Consider the following 25,984-nt stretch of genomic DNA (forward strand, 5'->3'; position numbering starts at 1 on the left):
CCCCCAAACTGGGAGCCCCCTCCAATCCAAGACACCCCCTCCAAACTGGGAGCCCCTCCCGTTCTTCCCTGAGCCCCCCCAGTCCGAGACCCCCCCAAAGTGGGACCCCCCCCAGTCCTGCATGGGCCCCCCCAAACTGGAAGCCCCGCCTATTACTCCATGAGCCCCCCCTCCCCCAAGATCTGGACCCCTCCTCAAATTGGCACCCCCCCTCAGCCCCATTCCTTTGGGGGGGGTCCCCCCAAATCCTGCCCCCCCCCCAATCCCCTGCGTGAGCACCCCCAGATTGGGACCCCCCCCCAACTGGGAGCCCCCACGTCCCAGCATGCCCCTCCCCCTGCCCCCACTGCAAGCCACCCCAAACTGGGACCCCCCCAAACTGGGACCCTGCCCCCATCCCAGCATGCCCCCCCCCCTAAAACTGGCACCCCCCCCAAACTGGGAGCCCCCTCCAATCCAAGACACCCCCTCCAAACTGGGAGCCCCTCCCATTCTTCCCTGAGCCCCCCCAGTCCGAGACCCCCCCAAAGTGGGAACCCCGCCCAATCCTGCATGAGCCACCCAGGCTGGGACCCCCCCAAACTGGGACCCCTCCCCCCATCCCAGCATGCTCCCCCCCCCAAACTGGGAGCCCCTCCCAGCCCCATTCCTTTGGGGGGGGGGGTGGTAAATCCTGCCCCCCCCAATCCCTCTCCTCCGATGCATTTTTGGGGGGGGGTGTCCCTAGCTGGTGGTCACCCAGCTCCAACCCCCCCCCCCCAACAGGCACCCAGGATGTGATGGCGAGCGAGGCGGGGCCCCCCCCCAGCCGCGCCCCCCGCTGCCCCCCCCCAGCCGCCCCCCGCTTTTGGGAGGGCCAGGACGTTCTGGCCCGTTGGACGGACGGGCTCCTCTACCTGGGCACCATCAAAAAGGTGGGTGCCCGACCCCCCTAAATGCCCCCCTCCCCCCAAATGGCCCCTCTCATTTTAACACCCCCCCCCCTTTTTTTTTTTGCCCCCCCCCCCCCCCCAAGGTGGACACAGGGCGCCGGGGCTGCCTGGTGCAATTCGAGGATAATTCCCAATTCCTCGTCCTTTGGAAAGACATCAGCCCCGGTAAGAGCCTCCTCCTAAATTAATGAACCTTCCTTTAATTAATGAACCCCCCCCTCTCCTTTAATTAATTACCCCCCCGTTGTTAATTGCCCCCCCCCCCCCGCTAGTGGCAGTGCCGGGTGAGGAACAATCCTGCTGCGTCTGCTCCGGCCGAGCCCTGAACCCCGAAAACCTCCTGGTTCGCTGCGAGAAGTGCGGCCATGGTGAGTGTGCCCCCCCCCGCACCTATTCCGGGGACACCCCCCCCCAAAATGTAACAGCCCCCCCCCCCAAAGCCTACCACCAGCAGTGCCACCTCCCCGCCGCCCACCCCGCCGGACCCTGGATGTGCCGCCGCTGCGTCTTCGCCGTGGCCACCAAGGTGAGCCCCAACGAGGGGGGGGGCGAGGGGTGTTTTGGGGGGGGGCACCACACGGGACGCCCCCTCCCCTTCATTTCCCTCCCCCCCCCCCTTCCTTGTCCCCGCAGAGGGGGGGGGCGCTGAAGAAGGGCCCCCAAGCCAAGGCGATGCTCAGCATGAAGGCGGTGCTGCCCTACCAGCTGAAGACCCTGGAGTGGGACCCCCCCCCACCTCGCCAACCGCCAGCAGTGCTACTGCTACTGCGGGGGGTCCGGCGAGTGAGTACAGACCCCCCCCCTACCCCCCCCCCCGCTTTGCAATTTCGGGGTGCCCCCCCCCCTTAAATTAATTAATTAATTAATCCCCCCCCCAGGTGGAACCTGAAGATGCTGCAGTGCCGGGGCTGCGCCCAGTGGTTCCACGAAGCCTGTACCCAGTGTCTGAGCAAACCCCTGCTCTACGGGGACCGGTGGGTCCGGGGGGTCCGATTCGACCTGGAGCGGGAGATCCTGCCCTTCGCCAGCGCCAACTGGGACGCGCTGCTGCTGGGGCCGGTACGGGGGGGGCCCGCACCCCAAAAACCACGGGCGGGGGTCGGGGGGGGTCGGGTAGGGGTGGTCTCACCCCCCCTACGCCCCTGCAACCCCCCCCCCCCGCAGCTCGCCGAGACCCCCAAAGGGGAGCGCTACGGGCAGCTGCTGGGGGCTCTCAGCGCCCACAAGGACAGGTGGGTGCCTCCCCCCCCCCCGAACCCCCAAACCCCTCCTGACCCCCCCACCCCCCCAGCACCCCTAAATCCTTCCTGATGCCCCTGAATGCCCCCAGCCCCCCACGAACTCCCCCCAAAGCCCCCCAGACCCCTGCCCCCATGTTCGCTTCTCAGCCCCCCCTCTCCCCCCCTCTCCCCCCAGGTTCATCTCAGAGCCCCCCCCAAAGCCCCCCCTCCAAGCCCCCAGCCCCTCCCAGACCCCCTAAAAGACCCCCCCCGACCCCTCCAAACCACCCCAAAGGCCCCCCCCAGCCCCCTCCCCAAACCCTTCCTCCTCCCCAGGTTCATCTCTCAGCCCCCCCAAAAGCCCCCCCCCTCCCCCAAACCACCCCAGAGCCCCCTCCAGACCCCCACAAGACCCTCCCCCCAAACCCAAGGCCCCCCCATCAGGCCCCCCCCCCAGCCCTCTCCAGAAGCGCCCCTCCCCCCCAACCCCCCCTCTCCCCCCCCCAGGTTCATCTCTCAGCCCCCCCTCTCCCCCTTGGTTCATCTCAATGCCTCCCCCCCAAGCCCCCAGCTCCCCCAAGCCCCTAAAAGACCCCCCCTTAAACCCCCCCAGATCCCCTCAAACCCCTCCTCCCCCCCCAGGTTCATCTCTCAGCCCCCGCAGCCCCCCCCTCTCCCCCCAGGTTCATCTCAAAGCCCCCCCCAAAGCTCCGAAGCCCCCCCTCCAAGCCCCCAGCCCCTCCCAACCCCCTAAAAGACCCCCCCCCCGAAACCACCCCAAAGCCCCCCCACAGCCCCCCCCCCACCCCATCCTCCCCCCCCAGGTTGATCTCTCAGCCCACCCCAGCAGCCCCCCCCCCTCGACCCCCCCTCTCCTCCCAGGTTCATCTCGGGCCGAGAGATGAAGAAGCGCAAGGGGCTCTTTGGGCTGCACACGCGGGCGCCCACCCCGCTGCCCCCCGCTTTCCTGGGGGGCCCCCCCCCTGCTGCCCCCCCCTCCCCGCTCACCGACAGCAGGTGAGCGGCCCCGGCCGCCCTCCGCCCAGTAGGTAACGGCGGGGGGGGGGCTCTGGGGGTTCCCCCCCCAACCTACCCCCTGCACCCCCAAACCTCCCCCCTGTGCCCCCCCGCCCGGGGGGGCCCCCCCCAAAACCCGGGCAGGATACGGAGGGTGTCTTACAGCTTCCCTTCAGGGCAGGGCCAGGGGGGGTCCCGCCGCCGCCCGCCCCCCCGCCGCCCGCAGGTGAGCCCCCCCCCTTCCCTAAACTAGCACCCCGATATTTTAGGGGTGCCCCCCCTCACTGCCCCCAATTTTTACCCCTCCCCAGGGCCCCCCGGCAGCTCCTACAACTTCCGACGCACTGACGCCCGCTGCCCCCCCAGGTTTGGGGGGAGTCAGGGGGCCTGGGGGGGGCTGTAGGAGGATTGGGGGGGCTCTGGGGGTTGGGGGGGCTGGGGGGGCTGTAGGAGGACTGGGGGGGTTCCGAGTGTCTTGGCGGGGGGCCTGGGGGGGGGCCTGCCACCAACTTCAGACCATCTCCTCTGCTCCTGTCATTATTCCCTTGGGAGAAGAGGCCAACACCCACCTCTCTACACCCTCCTTTCAGGGAGCTGTAGAGATCAATGAGGTCTCCCCTCAGCCTCCTCTTCTCCAAACTAAACATGCCCAGTTCCCTCAGCCTCTCCTCGTATGACTTGTTCTCCAGACCCCTCACCAGCTTGGTGGCTCTCCTCTGGCCACGCTCCAGCAGCTCAATGTCTTTCCTGTAGTGAGGGGCCCAGAACTGAACACAGCCCTCGAGGTGAGGCCTCACCAGTGCCCAGTACAGAGGCACCATCACTGCCCTGCTCCTGCTGGCCACGCTGTTCCTGAGACAGGCCAGGATGCCGTTGGCCTTCTTGGCCACCTGGGCACACTTCTGGCTCATGTTCAGCCGGCTGTCCACCAACACCCCCAGGAAGACAACAGTTCCCTGTGCTTGTAAGGGACTTGTAAGAGGGAGGTTCCCAATCAGCTCCTCGGAGACCGGTCCAGAGAAGAGCCGTTACGGATAGTTTTAATAAAGTCTGTGACATATGTATCCCGTGTGCCTTGTTTTTTAGAATGTTTTAATATACAAAGGTAATGTTCCTGGGGTCGGGAGGACATCAAGAAGCAATCTACTCCAAGTATTCTGGCGGAGCTTATCAAGAAAGACCTAATTCTGATTCGTCATGTTCAATGAAGCCCTCACGATCCCGGAGGCTCTAAAGGACTCCTGTGAGACTATACAGTATGTCTTGTTTCAGCTTTCATTTCCTAATCAAGAAGAGACAGAATCTCAGTCTAGAAAAGTTATCAAACTCACTAGGTGTGGGAAAAGCTAATTCAGTTAAACAGCAACTTTGACCCAGAATTACATGTGTACAAATTGCCACAAAATAGATAAGCTGGAGTTCAGGGCCATAAACGACTTTCCTGTAAGACCCACAGAAATGAGGAGTGAAGGCGATTGCATGTCATCAGCTTACAAAAGAAAAAGATGAAAGTTTATTTTAGCTATGAAGGAAGGGCACCAGATTCTGTTCTCCTGCAGCTTGCTCGGTTTTAATTTGTCAGCTTTGGGTTCTTTAGGATGGGGTAAACTCACAAATTCACTTTCCGAAGTATTACTTAAGAATTCATACACTGAAACTCAATTACTGAAGCATTCCTCTCCAAATTTATGTAACTACAATTCTAAACTGAGATTCTTTGGCTTTAAACCTGCGGCTGTACAACCACAGATTGCAGTGTTTTGAGAAGCTGTAGGTTTGTTACATGAAAAAACCCGATTCGGTTTTGTTTTACAAAACAAAGACTGAAGGAATAATTCAACTTCCCCGTTATCACATAAGGGCTCCAAGTTTCCCTGCAACCAGAAAACATTATGCGTAAGAACAATTCTCAGTGGCGCTGGGAGGTAGATAAAGAGCTTTGGATAATTATTCACACCAAAATAACAGCTTTCTAAACGTCCACAAATTTTTTATCCCGGGCTATAGACAAAACAAACCAAAAAAATGCCCCACGTTCCTAATTGATTTCAGGTTCAGCAAGATGTTTTCAGTGGAAAAACATGTCCTCTGCTGCTTCTGTACCCGAGGTAGAACCTCTTCACACCAAGCTCCATGCTGGCACTCGGTGAAGTCACTGCAGATGGTGACACTGAACCGCAGAGACCAGGGCTGGCCTGTCGCTGCCCACAAGAAGGATGCCTCGGATGTCACCCCGATGCTCCCATCGCCCCAGAGAAACAGAATGTTTTCCTTCCTTGCCTTGCCCAAATTCTTCTGAGATCGGCACTGGTGAGGCCCCACCTCGAGGGCTGTGTCCGGTTTTGGGTCCCCTACCACAAAAAAGACATTGAGGGGCTGGAGCGGGTCCAGAGAAGGGCAACGGAGCTGGTGAGGGGTCTGGAGAACAAGTCCTGTGAGGAGCGGCTGAGGGAGCTGGGGGCGTTCAGCCTGGAGAAAAGGAGGCTGAGGGGAGACCTTCTCGCTCTCTACAGCTCCCTGAAAGGAGGGTGTAGCCGGGGGGGTTCGGTCTCTGCTCCCAAGTCACAGGCGATGGGACAAGAGGAAACGGCCTCAAGTTGCCCCAGGGGAGGTTCAGACTGGACATTAGGAAAAATTTTGACACTGAAAGGGTTATCAAGCCTTGGAATGGGCTGCCCAGGGAAGGGGCTGAGGCACCATCCCTGGAGGTGTTCAAAAGACGGGTTGACATGGTGCTGGGGGACATGGTTTAGTGATGGTTTTTTTTGTCAGAGTTAGGTTGATGGTTGGACTAGATGACCTTGAAGGTCCCTTCCAACCTGGGTGATTCTATGATTCTACTTTTTGGTCGGTTTTGATCTGCAATGCAACTGCACGGTTTTTCCAGATTTTGCCTTCTCGTTTAGCAGAGGCGAGGGGGGGCTCGTGCAGTGACTGTGTGGGACACCGATGGGATGAGCACAGGTGACTGTCACATCGATGGGCCCCGCTATGGGTCGACAGGGACTATAAATGACCGTTGTGCCCCACTGCAATGGGGGACCCCTCCCCACCACCCACCCTCACCCTTGCCAAGGCCTGAGAATCGCGGATCAATGGGACGCCGGTGACTCCGGAGGATCATCGAGCCGTCCTGTGGACCCACCATCGTGGTGGTGATAGACTATTTCTTGTCTTGCAGCTCTCCCAAATTCTGCTTCTCCTTTCCTCCTTTCCTCTCCCTCTGCCTTTTCTCTATTGCTGGCATCATTTTTTAGGTACCAACAATAAAACTACAGTAAAGAGCATCAGACCTCATTTGTGTCTCAATCGCGCCCCCGGAATCATTTTGAACCCCCTCCCGGACAAAAAAATCAGACCGGGACCTAACATATTACTGGTGACGAAGGTGGGATAGGATTCTGGGGACTGGGAGTGCTGTTTTTACTATTTGCTTATTGTGTGTATTGGAGAAGTGCTGAAGTTTTTGTGAACAGTAGGAATTTATTTTTGGATTTGTTTATTGACTGTTAGTGGTCTGTGAACATACGTGTGCGCCTCTCGGAGACGTAAGGGGGTGGGAATCTGTGTTGAATTGTTTAGTGTGCTATGTGCGACCTCTCCGAGTGACTGCCCCCGACCTTTGTTGTTGAAAACCAGATTTGAGTTTTGATTTTTTTTGTTGTTGTTGAGTAAATATGAGTGAGAGCCTCTCACCCCCTTCGGGGCGAGAAGTTTTGTCTGATCTTTTGGAAAAACATAATGCGCGCCCTTCAGTACCGGGTAGTGATTGGGCACGAGATAATTGGCATAATCTGCAGAGTGTTTCCGATCGAATCAGCGCCTTACAAAGGGATGCCAGACTTTGCTTTGGAAAAGGGCAATCTATTCTATGCGCCGTTCTGGGTGCTAGTTTAGTTGCTGCCGTAGAAGCTCGGGATCAGCGACGCGGCGCCGAGTCTCAAATTGTATAGTCTCTGCAGACTCTGGTACAATCATCTTTGCAAGGAGGAGTGGAGGAGTTAAAGGGGCAGTGAGATCAAGAGCGAGCTCAGGCGAGTTGTTTGCAGTCCGCCCTTAAAGAACAACTCCTTGCGGACGGGAGCAGAAGAGATCCCTTATACCCCAGCACAGAATTAGGCGAAGCGAAAGCTAAATTGGACGAGGGGAAAGCCCCTCCTTGTTCGCTCCAGGCCTCTTGTCAAAGTGGAGTATGAGTTTGACGATGGTCAAAATGCTGCCCCTCAACTTACCATTAAGGAAATGCCTTACTCCGCTGTGGAATTAGCTAAACTAAAGAAAGAATTTAGCCGTGCTCCCAGGGAGTCAGAGACAGAGTATGTGTGGAGAGTGTCCTCATCGGGTGGAGATCAGGTACTGTTAAGTGAGAAGGAAGCTGAAGGATATTGGGCCCCTGGAATGTTCTTAACTACTGGCCACCACCGGGCTCCCTGGTCCCTAACTCAAAAAGCAGCCTATTGGGCTGGAGGTCTCAGTCCTTCAGAAGGAGGAGACCCCCTTGCTATCTCCGGGTCGGTCGATCAGATAGTGGAAAGTGTGCAAAAAGGGGTTTGCCTGCAAATGATGTCCAACCATGAGCTTAGACTCCAACGAGAATCCCCCGTGATGCTGCCAGTAGACCCCGAATGAACGGCACCGCCGATAAGAGGACTCCCTGGCTCTTTGAAACCAATCGGTACACAGCTGCGAGGAACCATTAGGGCAGCGTGCCGAGGTGAGGCAGCTGCAGCAGAGGAAGGGGAAGAAAGAGCACCCCCCGATCACAGAGATCCAAACCGGAGGGCGTGGACATGGGGAGAAGTTGCCCAAGAATTAATTAACTACGGGTGAAAATATGGTCCTGTTAGTGTCCCCTCTGCCAAACCAGACTCGAAAGGGTTAAGACAGACAGAGCTAGAAACCCCTCCGGCTGCCAGAGCCAGAGAAAAAACAATGGGTCAGTGGCGGGAGGGAGATATCCAAGAGGCGAAATACCTTGTGGACTATGGGATGGCAGAAAGGTACTCCCCGAGATCTGATGGATGGGTTACCAACTGACACGCTAGAAAAACTGGTTAAGGAGTGGCCCGAGAAACCTGTGGCTCCCCAAAATTTAACTTCAAGCTGGACAAAGACGCCGGGCAATTCTACCCCGAGTCTCCGCTGCCCCCCCGCTTTCGATCTCTCCAGCAGGAATCTGCGGGAAACTCACTGCTCCGCTTCTCAACAGCGGGCGGAGGAGCGGAGGGGCCTGGCTACGTATCAGACAGCTCCCTATGAACCAGCGAGGAGATGTTATGATTACCTGTTTTGTAGGACCTAAGAAAATCCCAATTACATTTTTGGTAGATACTGGAGCTCGAATTTCAGCCTTGAGAACTGAGGATGCGTCCCGTAGTGGCATTTCAGTACGGAAGCGAGGGTTGTTGTAGCTGATGCGGTCGGCAATGTACAAGCACAATCATTAGCCACAGTTAACTGGACACTGCCGGGAGAGGAAACAACCGTTTTAACACCAATGGTTGTCGGACCATTCCCACTTAACCTCTTAGGGCTGGGTGTCTTGAAAGATAGAAAGTGGACGGACACAGGGGGAGGGAGCTGGTCTTTTGGTGCAGTGGAGGTGCGACTTTTACAAACCGCACCCCCACTTCCCCCCTTGAAAATAACAAACATCAAACCCCTCGGGGCACGAGAGGGAATAGCCCCACTGTTAGAGGACTTAAGGGAACAAGGAGCTGTCGGTCCTACTCACTCTCCTTTTAATTCCCCGGTACGGCCAGTCCGAAAGCCAAATGGCAAATGGAGATTGACTGTAGATTATCCAAGAGTAAATGCAAATACTGGTCCATTAACAGCTGCAGTGCCAAAACCAGCTGACCTCACAGCTACTACCCAGGAGCGAGCTCACCCTGTTATGGCAACTATCGATGTTAAGGATATGTTTTCAATGGTCCCTCTGCAACCTGAGGACCAGGATCGTTTCGAGGGTACAAGCATTCTCCCGCATTAGCCCACCATGCTTTAGCAAAAGAACTTGAACTGATCCCGCTAGAAGAAGGAGTCAGAATTTACCAATACATCGATGATGTGCTAATAGGAGGAAATCAGACAGAAAAGGCTCAAAAAACACAAAATGACATTATTGTCCATTTGGAGAGCTTAGGATTAAAGATTCCACCTGAAAAGGTTCAAGCCCCCTCCAACGAGGTTAAATTCTTAGGAATCTTGTGGAAAGGAGGAATGACCTGCATTCCTAAAGATACTCTTACCACGCTAGACCAGGGAAAAATGCCCGGATCAAAGAAAGAGTTGCAGCATGTGTTGGGATTGCTCGTGTTTTGGAGAAAACATATCCCAGACTTTTCTATCATTGCCAGACCTTTGTATGACTTACTGAGAACAGGTGTGTCTTGGGACTGGACCCCATTCGTGAAGAAGCTTTGCAGCTTTTAATACATGAAGCAGCGAATCACCAGGCACTTGGCCCTGTATATCCCACGGATCCTGTGCAAATTGAGTGGGGGTTCTCTCAATCAGGATGGTCATTACGCTTTCGGCAAAAAGATCCTGAAGGTCCTCCTCGTCCTATCAGTCTTTCTGTCGGGTCCTTACAGGGCGCACTCACCATGGCCGCACTTCTCGCAGCGAACCGGGAGGTTTTCGGGGTTCAGGGCTCGGCCGGAGCAGACGCAGCAGGATTGTTCCTTGCCCGACACCGCCGCTGGGGGGGGATGCAATTAATGACAGGGGGGTAACTAATTAAAGGAGGGGAGGGGTTCATTAATTTAGGGGGAGCAGTTCTTACTGGGCCTGATGTCCCTTTACTTGAAGGGACTATTTTTACCTTAAAATTCTGGCAGGTGGCAACAGACCAAAGGAGAGGAGTAGGAGAGAAGGACGGGAGAAGCCGGGTGAAGGGTCCCTCTCGACTCCTGGTTTGACCAATGGAGGTGACACAATCATAGAACCATGGGATTGTCGGGGTCGGAAGGGACCTGTGGGATCATCTGCTCCAACCATGAACCCAACGCTGATAAAAGCCATCACTGACCCATGTCTCTAAGCACCATCTCAACCGGGCTTTTGAATCCCTCCAGGGATGGTGCCTCCACGCCTTCCCTGGGCAGCCCATTCCAAGGCTTCATAACACTTTCCATGGAAAAAATGTTCCCAATATCCAATCTGAACCTCCCCTGGTGCAACTTGAGGCCGTCTCCTCTCGTCCCATCGCCTGTTCCTTGGGAGAAGAGACCGACACACCCCCCCTGGCTACACCCGCCTTTCAGGGAGTTGGAGCGAGCGAGAAGGTCTCCCCTCAGCCTCCTCTTCTCCAGACTGAATACCCACAGCTCCTTCGGCTGTTCCTCAGAAGGTCTCCAGACCCCTCACCAGCTCCGTTGCCCTTCTCTGGACCCGCTCCAGCACCTCAAGGTCTTTTTTTGTGGTGAGGGGCCCAAAACCGGACACAGCCCTTGAGGTGGGACCTCCCCAGTGCCCAGTACAGGGGGACGGTCACCTCCCGAGTCCTACTCACCACGCTGTTCCTGACACAGGCTGTTGGCCTCCTTGGCCACCTGGGCACGCTGCTGGCTCATGTTCAGCCCACAGTCGACCAACACCCCCAGGTCCTTTTCCTTGGGGCGGCTCCAGCCGCTCTGCCCCAGCCTGGAGCATCCATGGGATTGGTGTGACCCAAGGGCAGGACCCGGCACTTGGCCTTGTGGAACCTCATCCCATTGGCCTCGGCCCATCGATCCAGTCTGTCCAGATCCCTCTGCAAAGCCTTCCTGCCCTCCAGCAGATCAACATCCCACCCAGCTTGGTGTCGTCTCTGAAGTGCTTGAGGGAGCACTCAATCCCCTCCTGCAGATCATTGATGAAGATGTTGAAGAGAACCGGCCCCAGCACCCAGCCCCGGGGGACACCACTGGTGTTTCTAGATCTTTCAGGAAGTTCAGAGTGACACTCACAGGGAATGGACCGCAGCAAATCACGGCTCCCAGCTCAGACCCTGGGCAGGAACACCCCGGTGGCAGGTCCTGCGTGTCCTACAGATGAAACCTCGAGAGCTCCCTGTGCTGAATGTATCTAAAGGCAGCGGCATGATGTACGAAAGGATTCCTGAAAACCAGATTCATCAAAAGCGACTTCTGTAAGTCCCTGGGCAAAACTGCCCATGGTATCACCACATTATGGAATCACAGAATCACATGGGGTTGCAAGGGACCTCTGGAGATCATCTCCTCCAACACCCTGCCAGAGCAGGTCCCAGAGGAAGGTGTCCAGGTGGGGTTTGAACGTCTCCAGAGAAGGAGACTCCACCACCTCCCTGGGCAGCCTGTTCCAGAGCTCTGCCACCCTCACAGGAAAGAAGTTCCTCCTCGTGTTTAGGTGGAACTTCTTAAATTCAAGTTTGTGCCCATTTCCTCTTGTCCTGTCCCTGGGCACCACTGAAAAAAGACTGGTCCCGTCCTCCTGACACCCACCCTTTAAGTATTTATAGGCGTTGATCAGATCCCCCCTCAGTCTTCTCTTCTCCAGACTAAAAAGACCCAAGTCCCTCAGCCTTTCCTCATCAGAGAGGTGCTCCAGGCCCCTCATCATCTTGCTCCTGCATCCCCTGCTTGCCTTCCTCTGCCTGGGGACTGCCTCAGAGATTCCCCGATCCATGAGGTGCCGAGGTTAAATTTGTTCTTTGCCTTTAATCTGTGTTTTTGTGGTTGTTCCTGCGTCCTGCCTGCATCGGCTCACACAATTATTATTTTTAGTGCTTGGGTTGTGCATCGTTTCGACCTTGGGAAAGAGGATGGAACTCGGCTTTGTTGTGCTACATCAAGATAAAGGCTGTTAATGAAAATATAATTACTGCAGGAGCGGTAATGTACTAGATTGGAGTTGGGTAGCTATCCTATTTTTTGAGCTTGCTGCTTTTGAGGTAGAAAAACTGTAAAGTTTAAATGTTTAAAGAAGTGCTAATAACTTCTACAGATTTACGCAACGACCGTTTAAATACCCTGAACTCAAGAAAATGGAGTAGAAAGCAAAAGCCGGAAGAGACACGTGTAAGAACAGAGAAATATAAAACCTTAAATCTTTTTGAGTTGCCTGAATCCCGGTTGACATCATTTGGAAATACTTCTTTCTAGGTTTGTCCAAAGCCTTTGCATTGAACCCACCAGCCTGCATCTGCCTTCCACTCTGCTTCTATCTACTTCTTGTCTAAATCTTACATGAGAGATGGGCAAAACTCAATTCCTCTTTCTCTTCTAATGCTTTTGTTATCGGGGGGCGGGGGAAGGGTTGGTGTCTAAGCCCAGTTGTAACCCATACGGAATTATTTTCCCTATGGCTATTTGTGTGATCCTCTGAAAGAAACCTTACTAGTCTGACACACTGAATTCTAATTAATTTCTGCAGCAAGTTACTCTGTCTTCTTGAATGATAACACTTGGTCTAACAACCTTTTACATACGTTTAAATGTGTTGGTTTTTTTTCCGTTACTGCATTTTTGGTCTTTCTGTGAACGGTCCATGAGGAAGGAGTAGGTCTGTCACCAAGAACATCAATTGCCATGTGAGCAAAACACTGATTTTATGTGGGATCTCTTTGATGACGTTTCTATGAGACATAAGGATTGTGTACAAAGTGTGATCTCTAAAGAAATAAAACAAGCCCCGAATCTTCTGTCTTATTATTTTAGCTTTTGGCTTTTCCATGCCGCTGTTTCCTCCTTTTTAAATGATCTAAGAAGTTGGGAAAAGAAGGGAGATCGGGCTTTTTCTTTTTTTTTAGAGCTGCAGAATGGCTGAAATGGAGGTACTTCCGGCAGAATTATTTTTAGGGTGTTCTTTTTTGCTGCTTTTACAACCTGATAAAAATATGCCTGGTCTGTCCCGGAAAACCAAGAAAACTTATTAAAAAAGCCAGCTGGAAAGTTGCTCTTTTGTGAGCTTCAGCTGAACTTTTGGATGCTGCAGAAGTCTGTGTTAAAGAATGAACTTCTGTCTTGTTTTCTTTTTCACATGAAGTAGTAAAAATTTAGGTCTCAAGACCTCTTTCCCTTTCCCGTCACCTCCTCCCAAAATCTCATACAACATGATTTCTGTTTGGTTTTTGCTCTAATTAAACACGAGGGTCTTAGGAAGCTGCGTAAACCTTGTCACTAAGCGTTCCTAGGGAGATAAAGCTTTAAGTGCTTTAATTTGTGTGGTTTAATACTGTCTCTCTGTCTTCCAGCACCGAGCCCTTGGATGCGTTCGCCCATGGAGACGCCTTCCAGTGAGTCCAGTAAACGACGTCGTCTTTACCGGTCCATCAGACGGTGTCCGGCTTCTTCCTGGGGACACCCGAGAGTCTTCCCGCGGAGGTGAGATCTCTGGGTGGAAAAGAGAATTGATCATAGAATCACTCAGGTTGGAAGGGACCTTCAAGGTCATCTAGTCCAACCATCAACCTAACTCTGACAAAAAAAACCATCACTAAACCATGTCCCCCAGCACCATGTCAACCCGTCTTTTGAACACCTCCAGGGATGGTGCCTCAGCCCCTTCCCTGGGCAGCCCATTCCAAGGCTTGATAACCCTTTCAGTGTCAAAATTTTTCCTAATGTCCAGTCTGAACCTCCCCTGGGGCAACTTGAGGCCGTTTCCTCTTGTCCCATCGCCTGTGACTTGGGAGAAGAGACCGACCCCCCCCCGGCTACACCATCCTTTCAGGGAGTTGTAGAGAGCGAGAAGGTCTCCCCTCAGCCTCCTTTTCTCCAGGCTGAACGCCCCCAGCTCCCTCAGCCGCTCCTCACAAGACTTGTTCTCCAGACCCCTCACCAGCTCCGTTGCCCTTCTCTGGACCTGCTCCGGCCCCTCAATGTCTCTTTTGTTGTAAGGGGCCCAAAACTGGACACAAAAATAGTCCCTGAAGGATAAGGCAGTGCTCAAGTAGGAGAATTATTGGCTGTGTGCAATGTCTTTCAGCACGAGGATCAATCTACCTCTCCTGCCTATATCTACACTGATTCTTTCGCTGTCTTTTAAGGGTGCACTGAGTGGCTCCCATTCTGGGAACAGAACGGGGGGGAAGTTAAAGGAAAAGTGGCAAGATATTCCAGCAATTGCTAAACAAGGGAGCTTTGCAGTGGCATGGATTGCCTCCCACCAGACCCACGAAACTCCGGCTAGCCGATGGAACAATGAAGCCGATGAGATGGCCCGACTTGCCCCCTCGCAAAATGAACCAATAGGGGAGAATTGGGAACGACTTCTGGAATGGTTACATGTGAAAAGGGGGCACACTGGGGCAAAAGATCTGCATGGAGAAGCTCAAACAAGAGGTTGGCCAGTCACCCGAGGAAATTGTCAGACTTGTATTCCAGCTCGTGGCCGATGCCGCGCGCCATTAGGAAAACATCCTCTTAGGGAAGACCCACTACGTATTCGAACGGGTGAAGGACTGTGGGGTGCCTGGCAAATAGATCACATGGGTCCATTCCCAAGATCTAATGGAAAATATTATGTACGAGTAGGGGTAGAAATAACATCAGGCCTAGTGCAAGCCGAGGCTTTTCCCCGTGCCACAGGAGAGAACGCTGTTAAAGCCTTGCAACTGTGGCTTAGTACCCTTCCTAAGCCTCAGGCAATTCAGTCGGACAATGGCTCTCACTTTACAGCTAAAATTGTTCAGGACTGGGCCAAAGAGAAAGGAATTCAATGGGTATTTCACACTCCGTACTATCCTCAGGCTAATGGAACAGTGGAACGTACTAATGGCCTCCTCAAACCCCATGAATCAGAGTGGGACAAACAGCCTTTCGGAAGCTGTTGCCCACGGTAACAGCCGGTGGGGGGTGAATGGATGCCCCAAAATTACAGCCTTTAGCCCACAAGCTCCTACCATAGTCCCAACAGCTCCTGGCCCAGACCACCCCAGTAAACCCTCGCATTACCCTGGACAACCAGTCCTGGTGGAACTACCTACGATAGGAGCAGTTCCCCTAGCATTGGGTACACCCCTTAACAAATATACCTGGATTGCAAAAGATGCCCTAGACAAAGAATACAAAATTAATACTAGATGGACCGTCCCATCTTTTTAGTATCTGTAATCCCGCTTCCCGTTTTGAACCGAGGATGGCTTTTCTTTCATCTTGTCTTTCCAGGAACAGTCCACCAAAAACCAAAGACTCTACTGCAAGCTGTACTGAAGATATATGTAGGCTTTAATGCTTTAATCCTTTGCATCGTATTGGTACAATTGCTTTGTTTCGCTTATGCTTTTAGGATGTATTGTGTATCATCACAGAAACTGTTTTGGGCAACTCTTTACCCTTAGCTCTTGGGGAAGCTGTAGTCTCATAGATGTTACTGAATAGAAAAATGAGTTTGTGACGTTAGGGACCTCTGTAGCCCGGGCATTCAACCTCACTAATTGTTGGGTGTGCGGAGGACCACTTGGTTCAGCGACCTGGCCGTGGACCTCGGTCCCTGTTTCCCCTAATGGCTAGTGAGCAATTACAGCGAGGAAAAAAAGGACATCTGTTGGGAAGAAGAAAGCTCACCATCTCCTTGGCCAATCCGATACCCAGCTCGAGGCCAATACTGTCTGAGCCGCACTCAACCAGGTGGTACCTTTGTAGGGATCAGCACTTGTAATTGGACCTTCACACGTGGGAATCACGCGTCTCCCCCTAATGATCTTTTTGTGGTATCCGAAAGCAATTTAACTTCACTGCCAAAGGTCCTCGATAGGTTTGGGTGAATGAATCGGGGCACGTGAAGCTGTTTTCTGGCTTCTGGTCTCCGGTAAATATAACTGTCCACACAGACTGTTGGTATACACCAGAAAAAAACATAAGTTGTAACTGGAGGAATAGCACGGGTGCTTGGTGTTGCAGTGTTATAGATAGAGCCCACCATTCCAGTCCATGGCAAAATTTGGCATTCCATACCCCTTTAGGATTGAGTAATTCGACCTATTTTTCAGGTGCCCTAGACTCCCACTGGTCTATTTGAAAATGGCACCAGAGCACCGCAAGGCCACTATTGGATCTCTGGACACCATGCACACGAAATGCCACCAGCAAATTGGACAGGAACAGGTTACGTTGGAGGAATCCACCCTTTGTTTGTCCTCCTTCCCGAAAGCGGTGGTAATGATCTAAGTGTTAAGCTGTACGATGATCTCACACGGAATAAGCGATCTATTGACACCAGTCTGACACCTGGAAGTAGCCAAAAATGGGGAAAAGATGGCTGGTCCCCCGCAACAAACCATTGAACATCACGGGCCAGCCACCTGGAATCCTACTGAGTTAATTAGCGGTGCTCGAGAACCCATCTATAACCTAAACCGCATAATTCACCTTCAAGCTGTTTTAGGAATCGTTACTAACGAAACTGCTCGCGCCCCAGATCTGTTGGGGGGCCAGGCCACGCAAATGCAAACCCCAATTTTGCAACACCACGTGGTTCTCGACCACCTGCTGGCTGAAGGAGGAGGTGTTTGTGGTAAATTGAATGACTCAAATTGTTGCTTAAAAATTGATGATAACGGCCAGATTGTCAAACAAATAACCTCTGGGATAAGAAAGTTAGCCCACGTCCCTGTCCAAACCTGGAAAGACCGGGAAATTGATCCCTTTTCCTGGCTTCTAGGAGGTCCATGGGTCAAACGAATTCTGTTCTACTTGCTGTGTGGAACTGCAATGCTTTTCTTCTTACCGTGTATAATTCCGTGTTTAATACGATGGATTCAAAGTGCGGTACAAAATACGGAGTTTGTACCTACTGTCTCCCCTAACGGCGTGAAGTGTGTACGGGCCGTCCCAGAACCTGTTTCTTTGCCCCTAAATATTGTGTAAACTCCTGCCTAATTCTCCCTCTTTCCCTCCCCCCTCCTCACCCACCACGGGTCCTGAAGAACTCCTCGGGGACCTTCGAGCCGCGGGGTGGATGTAAGAGCCCGACAGACCGATAAGATGCCTCAAAGCCCGCTCGCCGCAGGACTTCTATCGCCGGTGTACCCATAACAAAGGATTTGTGTCCTTGGTTCTCAAAACTCTACCCTGTTTAACCCAAAAACTTGCCTGTTTCTCAAGGCCCAGCGCTGCTCACGAGGCAGAGGCAGGGCGGGGGGGAGGGGGCTCGTGCAGCAACCGTGTGGGACACCGATGGGATGAGCACAGTGGGAGACAGTGCCAAAAGCCTTGCTGAAGTCAAGGTAGATGACATCTGCTGCTCTCCCCTCATCCAGCCATCCAGTTATAACGTCACAGAAGGCTATCAGACTGGTCAAGCATGATTTACCCTTGGTAAATCCGTGTTGACCACGTCCAGTAACTTCTTGATCTTCAACGTGTTTGGAGATGACACCCAGAACGAGTCTCTCCGTTATTTTCCCAGGGATGGAGGTGAGACTAACCGGCCTGTAGTTCCCTGCGTCCTCCTCCTCGCCCTTTTTGTAGACTGGTGTGATATTTGCCTTCCTCCAGTCCTCAGGCACTTCACCTGTTCTCCAAGACCTCTCAAAAATGACGGAGCTGGCTGTGTGACAGAACTCAGAGGGTCATAATTAATGGAGCAGGGTCAAGCTGGAGGCCTGTAACCAGCGGTGTCCCCCAGGGGTCAATACTCGGCCCAGTCCTGTTCAACATATTCATCAATGACCTGGACGAGGGGACAGAGTGTATCCTCAGCAAGTTCGCTGATGACACCAAACTGGGAGGGCTGGTCGACACTCCAGAGGGCTGTGCCGCCATCCAGCATGACCTGGACAGGCTGGAGAGCTGGGCAGAGAAGAACCTCATGAGGGTCAACGAGGGCAAGCGTAGGGTCCTGCACCTGGGGAGGAAGAACCCCAGGCACCGATACAGGTTAGGGATGGATCTTCTGGAAAGCACTACTGAGGAGAAGGATCTGGGAGTCCTGGTGGATAGCAAACTTTCCATGAGCCAGCAGTGCGCCCTTGTGGCCAAGAGGCCAACGGGATCCTGGGCTGCGTAGGGAAGAGTGTGGCCAGTAGGTGGAGGGAGGTCATTCTCCCCCTCTGCTCTGCACTGGTGAGGCCACAACTGGAATACTGCGTCCAGTTCTGGGCTCCCCAGTTCAAGAGAGACAGGGAACTACTGGAGAGAGTCCAACGCAGGGCAACAAAGATGACTGAGGGATTGGAGCATCTCCCTGATGAGGAAAGGCTGGGAGAGCTGGGGCTCTTCAGCCTGGAGAAGAGAAGGCTGAGGGGAGACCTTATCTGTGTTTACAAGTACCTAAAGGGTGGGTTGAAGGAGGATGGAGCCGGACTCTTTTCAGGGGTTCCCAGTGACAGGACGAGGGGCAACGGGCACAAGCTGGAACATGGGAAGTTCCATCCAAATATGAGGAGAAACTTCTTTCCTGTGAGGGTGGCAGAGCCCTGGAACAGGCTGCCCAGGGAGGGGGTGGAGTCCCCTTCCCTGGAGATCTTCGAGACCCGCCTGGATGCTCCCGAGCGATGTGCTCTGGGCAGCCCTGCTTCAGCAGGGGAGTTGGACCGGATGGTCTCTAGAGGTCCCTTCCAACTCCGACAACTCCGTGATTCCGTGACTGTCACATCGATGGGCCCCGCTACGGGCCGACAGGGACTATAAATGACCGTCGTGCCCCACTGCAGTGGGGGACCCCTCCCCACCACCCACCCTCACCAAGGCCTGAGAGTCACGGAATGGGACCGGGACCTAACATGCCCCCCCCCCCACCTTTTCCAGTGACCCCTCCCAGCCCCTTTACCCCCCGCCAAGATGCAACAGCCCCCCCGCACCTCCCCCCCCCAAAGCCTACAAGGACAGGCGGGTGCCCTCTGAGACCCCCCCAAACCACCCCCAGCACCCCTAAATACTTCCTGACGCGCCTGAATGCCCCCAGCCCCCCCAAAGTCCCCCACAAACCCCCTCAAAGCCCTGAAGCCCCCCCAACCCACCCTTATGTTCATCTCTCAGCCCCTCAGACCCCCCCAGGCTCATCCCACCCCTCCCCCCCAGACCCCCCCTTTATGTTCATCTCACAGCCCCCCCCAAGGTCGTCGTTCCCCCCCCCAGCGGCTAAAAGATGCCCTCGACCACCCCCCCAAACCCTTTATTATTAAAATAAATCACCCGTTTCAGCTCTTTGACTGTTTTTTTTGTTTCAATTAACTTTATTTTACTTTATTATTTTTACATTTTTATTGATTGAAAAAAAAATCCAATTAAATCCAATTGTTCAATCCAATTGTTCAATCCAATTGTTCAATCCAATTGTTCAATCCAATTATTTTTACATTTATTTCAGATCAGCGCTCGGTGGCGGCAGCAGCGGTCCCCTCGCAGGGCGCCGCCATTTTCCCCCGGGACACGTGAGCGCGAACAACCAATCAGCGATGGGGCAGGAAGTGGCGGGGGTTACTTCCGGTTGGGGTGGGCCGTGCCCACCACGCACTGGTTCACCTGAGGGAGGGGGAAGGGGGGGGGGTGTTGTGGGACCCCCCAGAACGGCCCTTGGACACCCCCCCCCCCCAAACACCTTCCCCTTCTCCAACAGCTCCAACCTCACCCAAATCTACCCCCCGCCCTCCCAAAATAGCCCCCCCCCCAATCTACCCCTTTTCCCCCAAAACAGCCCCCCAGCCCCAAACCTACCTCCCGTTGCCCCCAAAACAGCCCCCCCTTGACTCCCCCCCACCCAAACAGTTCACCCCCAAATCACCCCCTGCCCCCAAATCTGCCCCAGTCCCCCCAGTTACACTCCTCTGCGCCCCCAACCATCCCCCCCTTCCCAAATCATCCATCCCCCCAAAGCCATATTAATGCCCCCCCCCCCCCCCCCGAAAATTTCCCCATTGCTTGTTTCCCAAATTATCCTTGAGCTCCCCCCCCTCCCCCCCTCCATCCAAACCTCCCCCCCCCACCTTGCTGGCCAAGCGCAGGGAGTTGAGGGTCTCACAGAAGTTCTCCTCCAGGGGGGAGATGTTCACAAACATGAGCCTGGGGGGAGTCGGGGGGTGTGGGGTGTCAAAGGGGCCCCCCCAAACCTCCCCCACCCCCAATAACCCCAAACACCTTCCAGCCCCCCCACATCCCCCTCATAAGCCTCCCCCCCAACAAACCCTAGCCACAAAGAACCCCCAAGCCCCCCCACCCCCAAAACTCCCCCCAGCCTCCCCATCCCCCCCCACACCTCCCCCAGGCCCCCCCAAACCTCCCTCAACCCTCCCACCCCCCCAACCCGCTCCGGCCCCCCCCAAACGACGCTCCATCTCCTGCCCGTGGAGCTGCTCCCCCAGCTGCCAGTGTCGCCTCCACCTGCAGGTGCTCCTCTATCACCTGCAGCTGGACCTGGGGGGGGAAACGGCCCCCGGGGGTGGGGGAGAACAGCCCTCGGTTAACACAGGAGGGGGAAAGACTGGCTCCGCAGGGGTGGAAAAGCAGCCCTGGTTGGGGGGACGCACACACACAGAAACCAGCCTCGACTGCGGGGTGCTGAGACAGCCCCGCTCCCGGGTGGCGCTTTGGGGCTGAGAGCAATCGGAGCAGAAAACCACCTTTTTTTTTATTTTTCTCCTCATTTTGCTGGAGGAAAGCAGGGAGATCTCCCCCCTCCGTGACCCACCTCCCTTTCCTGCAGCGCGGCCGCCAGCGCCCTGGCCTGCCCTTCGGCCTCGGCCACCGCTCGCCCCCCTTCCTCCACCTCCTCCTCCAGACGCCGCTTGTCCTCTGCCAAGCGCTGCGCCTCCCTCCGCCATTGATCTCTCTCATCCCGGCAGCTCGTCAGCTCCCTCTCCATGCTCCTGGGGGACACGCACACCTCGTGTTAGGGGGGGAAGTGACACCCCAATTCCCGGGGTGGGGGGCGGGGGGGGTCTCACTCCAGGCGGAGGGTGAGGAGGGTCCCCTGCTGCTGCTGTTCCTGCAGCTCCTTCTCCTGCTGCTCCAGGCGCTGGCGCAGCTCCTTCTCCTGCTGCTCCAGCCCCGCTCTCACCCGGCGGCTCTCCCCCAGCGCAGCCCGCAGGTCTGACACCTGCCCCTTCAGGTCCCGGGGGGGCGCTTGGGGCAGGTGGCAGCGGTTGGTGCTGCTGGTGGGGCACCTGTGCGGACATCGGGGGGGTTGGGGGCACCAGGGGGACATCAGAGGGGAGACAACTGTGGGGACACTGGAGGGGTTGGGGATATGAGGGGACATGGGGGGGCACTCGAGGGGACACTGGGAGTTGGGGGCTCCAGGGGGACATCGGAGGGGAGACACCTGTGGGGACACGGGGAAAATGGGAGAGGGGCTTGGGGACGCCAAAGGGGCGCCTGTGAGGAGGTGAAGAGGGACTTGGGGAACACCGGGTGACATGGGAGGGGTGGCCCCGGGGACACCAAGGGAGTTGGGGGACACCAAGGGACTGGTCCCATCACTCACCAGGCCGTGGGGCGGCTGCAGCGGCCAGTTGAGGGGCTGGGGAGGGACACGGGGGAAGGGACACGGGGGAAGGGACATGGGGGAAGGGACATGGAGGGAGGGAGGGTGGGCTCCCAGTATGTTACTGGGACCAGTGCCACTCCCCCGCACGCACCGGCCCAAGGAAAGAAAGCGGCCCCGGCCCCCGGCGCGCCCCGCGCCCCTTTGAATAGCCCGGCACCGCCCCGCCCCGCCCCCGCGCGCGGCTCTCCGCCAATCGCCGCTCTCTCGCCGCCTCGCCCAGCCAATCGGCTGCCAGAGGCTGCCCCTCCTTTTGCGTCACGTGATGCCGCACGGGCCGCTCCCGCCAGGCCCGACTGCCGGCGCGGGGCGTGGAGATAGGCGTGGCTTGGGCGACGGGGGCGGGGCCTGGGGCTGGCGGAGCAGCGGGGGGCGGAGCCGTTGGGGGCGGAGAGATAGGCGGGACTTGCTGGAGGGAGGCGTGGTCTGATTTTGGCGGAGCGGCCGGGGAATGGGCGGTGGGGGCGGAGAGAGGGGCGTGGTCAGCGCGGCGGGGGCGGGGCCTGGAGCTGGGGGGCACAAGCCGAGCCCCGGGGGTGAGTTGGGGGCGGGGCCTGCGCGGCGGGGGCGGGGCCGGGGCAGCCCCGGGGTGGGGGGGGGGCCGGGGCAGTTCGGGGAGGGGGAACGGGGCGGGGGGGGCAGCGCCGTGAGGGGGGGGGGGGGGCAGCGCCGGAGCAGCCCCGGGTTCCCCCTCCCCCGCCCCGGGGCTGGTGCCCGCGGGGGTCCCCGGGGTGGGGGGGGGGGACCGGTGCCGCCGTCCCTCCGCGCCCTCCCTGTCCCCCCCGCTCGGCCCCGCCGCCGCCGGTAAAGGGGGGGGGGCCGGGACCCCGGGACACCCCGCGCCCCGCCGGGACCCCCCCGGTGTCAACCCCCCCCCCCGGGGCAGGGGGGCTGGGGAGGCGACCTCCCTGGACGGGACCGCCCCGCTGCCTGCGTGAGCCCCCCCCGACCGGGACACCCCCCCTCCCAACCGGGACAGCCCCCCCGTCCCCCAAATCGGGACCCCCCCGAGCGGGATACATCCCCCCCCCCCCCAAACCCGGGGAGCTCCTCCCGAAACGGGACCCCACTAAACCGGGACACCCCCCCCAATCCGGGACACACCCCCCAGCCTGGGAGGGGCCCCCCCAAACCGGGAGCACTCAAAATGCACCCCCCCCCCGCCCGCAAACCGGGACCCCCCCATCGCTGTGTGAGCCCCCCCCCGGACCGAGACCCCCTCCGATTGGGAACCTGCCCCCTCCCCCATTCCTCCATGACCCCCCCCAGGCTGGGACACCCCCCCCCCCAAACTGGGAGCCCCCTCCAATCCAAGACACCCCCTCCAAACTGGGAGCCCCTCCCGTTCTTCCCTGAGCCCCCCCAGTCCGAGACCCCCCCAAAGTGGGACCCCCCCCAGTCCTGCATGGGCCCCCCCAAACTGGAAGCCCCGCCTATTACTCCATGAGCCCCCCCCCCAAGATCTGGACCCCTCCTCAAATTGGCACCCCCCCTCAGCCCCATTCCTTTGGGGGGGGGTCCCCCAAATCCTGCCCCCCCCCCAATCCCCTGCGTGAGCACCCCCAGATTGGGATCCCCCCCAACTGGGAGCCCCCACGTCCCAGCATGCCCCTCCCCCTGCCCCCACTGCAAGCCACCCCAAACTGGGACCCCCCCAAACTGGGACCCTGCCCCCATCCCAGCATGCCCCCCCCCCTAAAACTGGCACCCCCCCAAACTGGGAGCCCCCTCCAATCCAAGACACCCCCTCCAAACTGGGAGCCCCTCCCATTCTTCCCTGAGCCCCCCCAGTCCGAGACCCCCCCAAAGTGGGAACCCCGCCCAATCCTGCATGAGCCACCCAGGCTGGGACCCCCCCAAACTGGGACCCTCCCCCCATCCCAGCATGCTCCCCCCCCCAAACTGTGAGCCCCTCCCAGCCCCATTCCTTTGGGGGGGGGGGGTGGTAAATCCTGCCCCCCCCCATCCCTCTCCCCCAATGCATTTTTGGGGGGGGGTGTCCCTAGCTGGTGGTCACTCAGCTCCAACCCCCCCCCCCCCCCAACAGGCACCCAGGATGTGATGGCGAGCGAGGCGGGGCCCCCCCCCAGCCGCGCCCCCCGCTGCCCCCCCCCAGCCGCCCCCCGCTTTTGGGAGGGCCAGGACGTTCTGGCCCATTGGACAGACGGGCTCCTCTACCTGGCACCATCAAAAAAGTGGGTGCCCGACCCCCCTAAATGCCCCCCTCCCCCCAAATGGCACCTCCCATTTTAACACACCCCCCCCTTTTTTTTTTTGCCCCCCCCCCCAGGTGGACACGGGGCGCCGGGGCTGCCTGGTGCAATTCGAGGATAATTCCCAATTCCTCGTCCTTTGGAAAGACATCAGCCCCGTTAAGAGCCTCCTCCTAAATTAATGAACCTTCCTTTAATTAATGAACGCCCCCCTCTCCTTTAATTAATTACCCCCCCGTTGTTAATTGCCCCCCCCCCCCGCTAGCGGCAGTGCCGGGTGAGGAACAATCCTGCTGCGTCTGCTCCGGCCGAGCCCTGAACCCCGAAAACCTCCTGGTTCGCTGCGAGAAGTGCGGCCATGGTGAGTGTGCCCCCCCCCGCACCTATTCCGGGGACACCCCCCCCCAAAATGTAACAGCCCCCCCCCCAAAGCCTACCACCAGCAGTGCCACCTCCCCGCCGCCCACCCCGCCGGACCCTGGATGTGCCGCCGCTGCGTCTTCGCCTTGGCCACCAAGATGAGCCCCAACGAGGGGGGGGGCGAGGGGTGTTTTGGGGGGGGGCACCACACGGGACGCCCCCTCCCCTTCATTTCCCTCCCCCCCCCCTTCCTTGTCCCCGCAGAGGGGGGGGGCGCTGAAGAAGGGCCCCCAAGCCAAGGCGATGCTCAGCATGAAGGCGGTGCTGCCCTACCAGCTGAAGACCCTGGAGTGGGACCCCCCCCACCTCGCCAACCGCCAGCAGTGCTACTGCTACTGCGGGGGGCCCGGCGAGTGAGTACAGACCCCCCCCTAACCCCCCCCGCTTTGCAATTTCGGGGTGCCCCCCCCCCCTTAAATTAATTAATTAATTAATCCCCCCCCCAGGTGGAACCTGAAGATGCTGCAGTGCCGGGGCTGCGCCCAGTGGTTCCACGAAGCCTGTACCCAGTGTCTGAGCAAACCCCTGCTCTACGGGGACCGGTGGGTCCGGGGGGGGGGGCAAGGGGGGGAAAAGGGGTGACACCACCCCCCCCCCCCCCTCCGGCTTCCTAATGGGGGGGGACACACTGTTAAATCCCCCCCTCCCCCCCGCTTTGAAATTCTTGCCCCCAGGTTTTACGTCTTCGAGTGCTGCGTCTGCACCGGGGGGGTCGAGAGCGTCCGGCGGCTGCCGCTGCGGTGGTGAGGGGGCGGGGGGGCCCCAACTGCACCCCCCCCAACTGCACCCCCCCCAACTGCACCTCCCCCCCCCCCCAAATCGCACCCCCCAAACTGCACCCCCCGGCATCCCTCAATCTGCAGCCCCCAAACTCCACCCCACCCCCCCAGCACCCCCCCAATGCACCTCCCCCACCCTGTACCCCCCCCCAAACTGCACCCACCCCCCCGCACCCCCTCATTTTTGGGGTCCCTCCACCCCCCCTCATTTTTGGGGGCCCCCCCAGGGTGGACATTGCCCCCCCATCACCCCCCATTTTTGGGGGTTTCCCAGAGAACCGTTCCCGTCATCACTCTGTATTTTTGGGGGCCCCCCCAGGACACCCTTCCCTCCACCCCCCCTGATTTTTTTTGGGGGCCTCCCCCTTATTTTCGGCCCCCCCCCCAGGGTGGACATCGCCCACCTCATCCTCTACCACCTGAGCGTCTGCTGCAAGAAGAAATACTTCGATCTGGAGCGGGAGATCCTGCCCTTCACCAACGCCAACTGGGACGCGCTGCTGCTGGGGCCGGTACGGGGGGTGCCCGCACCCCAAAAACCACGGGGGGGGGTCGGGGAGGGGTGGTCTCACCCCCCCTATGCCCCTGCAACCCCCCCCCCCCTGCAGCTCGCCGAGACCCCCAAAGGGGAGCGCTACGGGCAGCTGCTGGGGGCTCTCAGCGCCCACAAGGACAGGTGGGTGCCCCCCTCCGAACCCCCAAACCCCTCCTGACCCCCCCACCCCCCCAGCACCCCTAAATCCTTCCTGATGCCCCTGAATGCCCCCAGCCCCCCACGAACCCCCCCCAAAGCCCCCCAGACCCCTGCCCCCATGTTCGCTTCTCAGCCCCCCCCTCTCCCCCCAGGTTCATCTCAAAGCCCCCCCCAAAGCCCCCCCTCCAAGCTCCCAGCCCCTCCCAGACCCCCTAAAAGACCCCCCCCGACCCCTCCAAACCACCCCAAAGGCCCCCCC

At 57.6% G+C, this 25,984-nt stretch overlaps 1 protein-coding gene and 1 pseudogene across 1 annotated transcript; both read left to right on the forward strand.

Annotated features, from left to right (window-relative positions):
* Positions 1-779: 779 nt before the first annotated feature.
* LOC141476091 (PHD finger protein 1-like) lies at positions 780-25,744 on the forward strand. Its single transcript, XM_074164697.1, has 9 exons — positions 780-914; positions 1,016-1,097; positions 1,205-1,300; positions 1,373-1,458; positions 24,457-24,605; positions 24,699-24,794; positions 24,927-24,995; positions 25,420-25,543; positions 25,640-25,744. The coding sequence occupies exons 1-9, from the start codon at positions 780-782 to the stop codon at positions 25,742-25,744; spliced, it is 942 nt and encodes a 313-aa protein (XP_074020798.1).
* Positions 6,847-8,471, forward strand: LOC141476059 (uncharacterized; annotated as a pseudogene).
* Positions 25,745-25,984: the final 240 nt, after the last annotated feature.

Source organism: Numenius arquata, chromosome 28 (genome assembly GCF_964106895.1).
Source record: "Numenius arquata chromosome 28, bNumArq3.hap1.1, whole genome shotgun sequence".
Lineage (NCBI taxonomy): Eukaryota > Metazoa > Chordata > Aves > Charadriiformes > Scolopacidae > Numenius > Numenius arquata.

Coding starts and splice junctions, on each gene's coding strand:
- LOC141476091 (XM_074164697.1), top strand. CDS start 780: ATGGCGAGCGAGGCGGGGCCCCCCCCCAGCCGCGCCCCCCGCTGCCCC. Junction 915..1,015: donor ACCTGGGCACCATCAAAAAG/GTGGGTGCCCGA, acceptor CCCCCCCCCAAG/GTGGACACAGGGCGCCGGGG. Junction 25,544..25,639: donor ACGCGCTGCTGCTGGGGCCG/GTACGGGGGGTG, acceptor CCCCCCCTGCAG/CTCGCCGAGACCCCCAAAGG.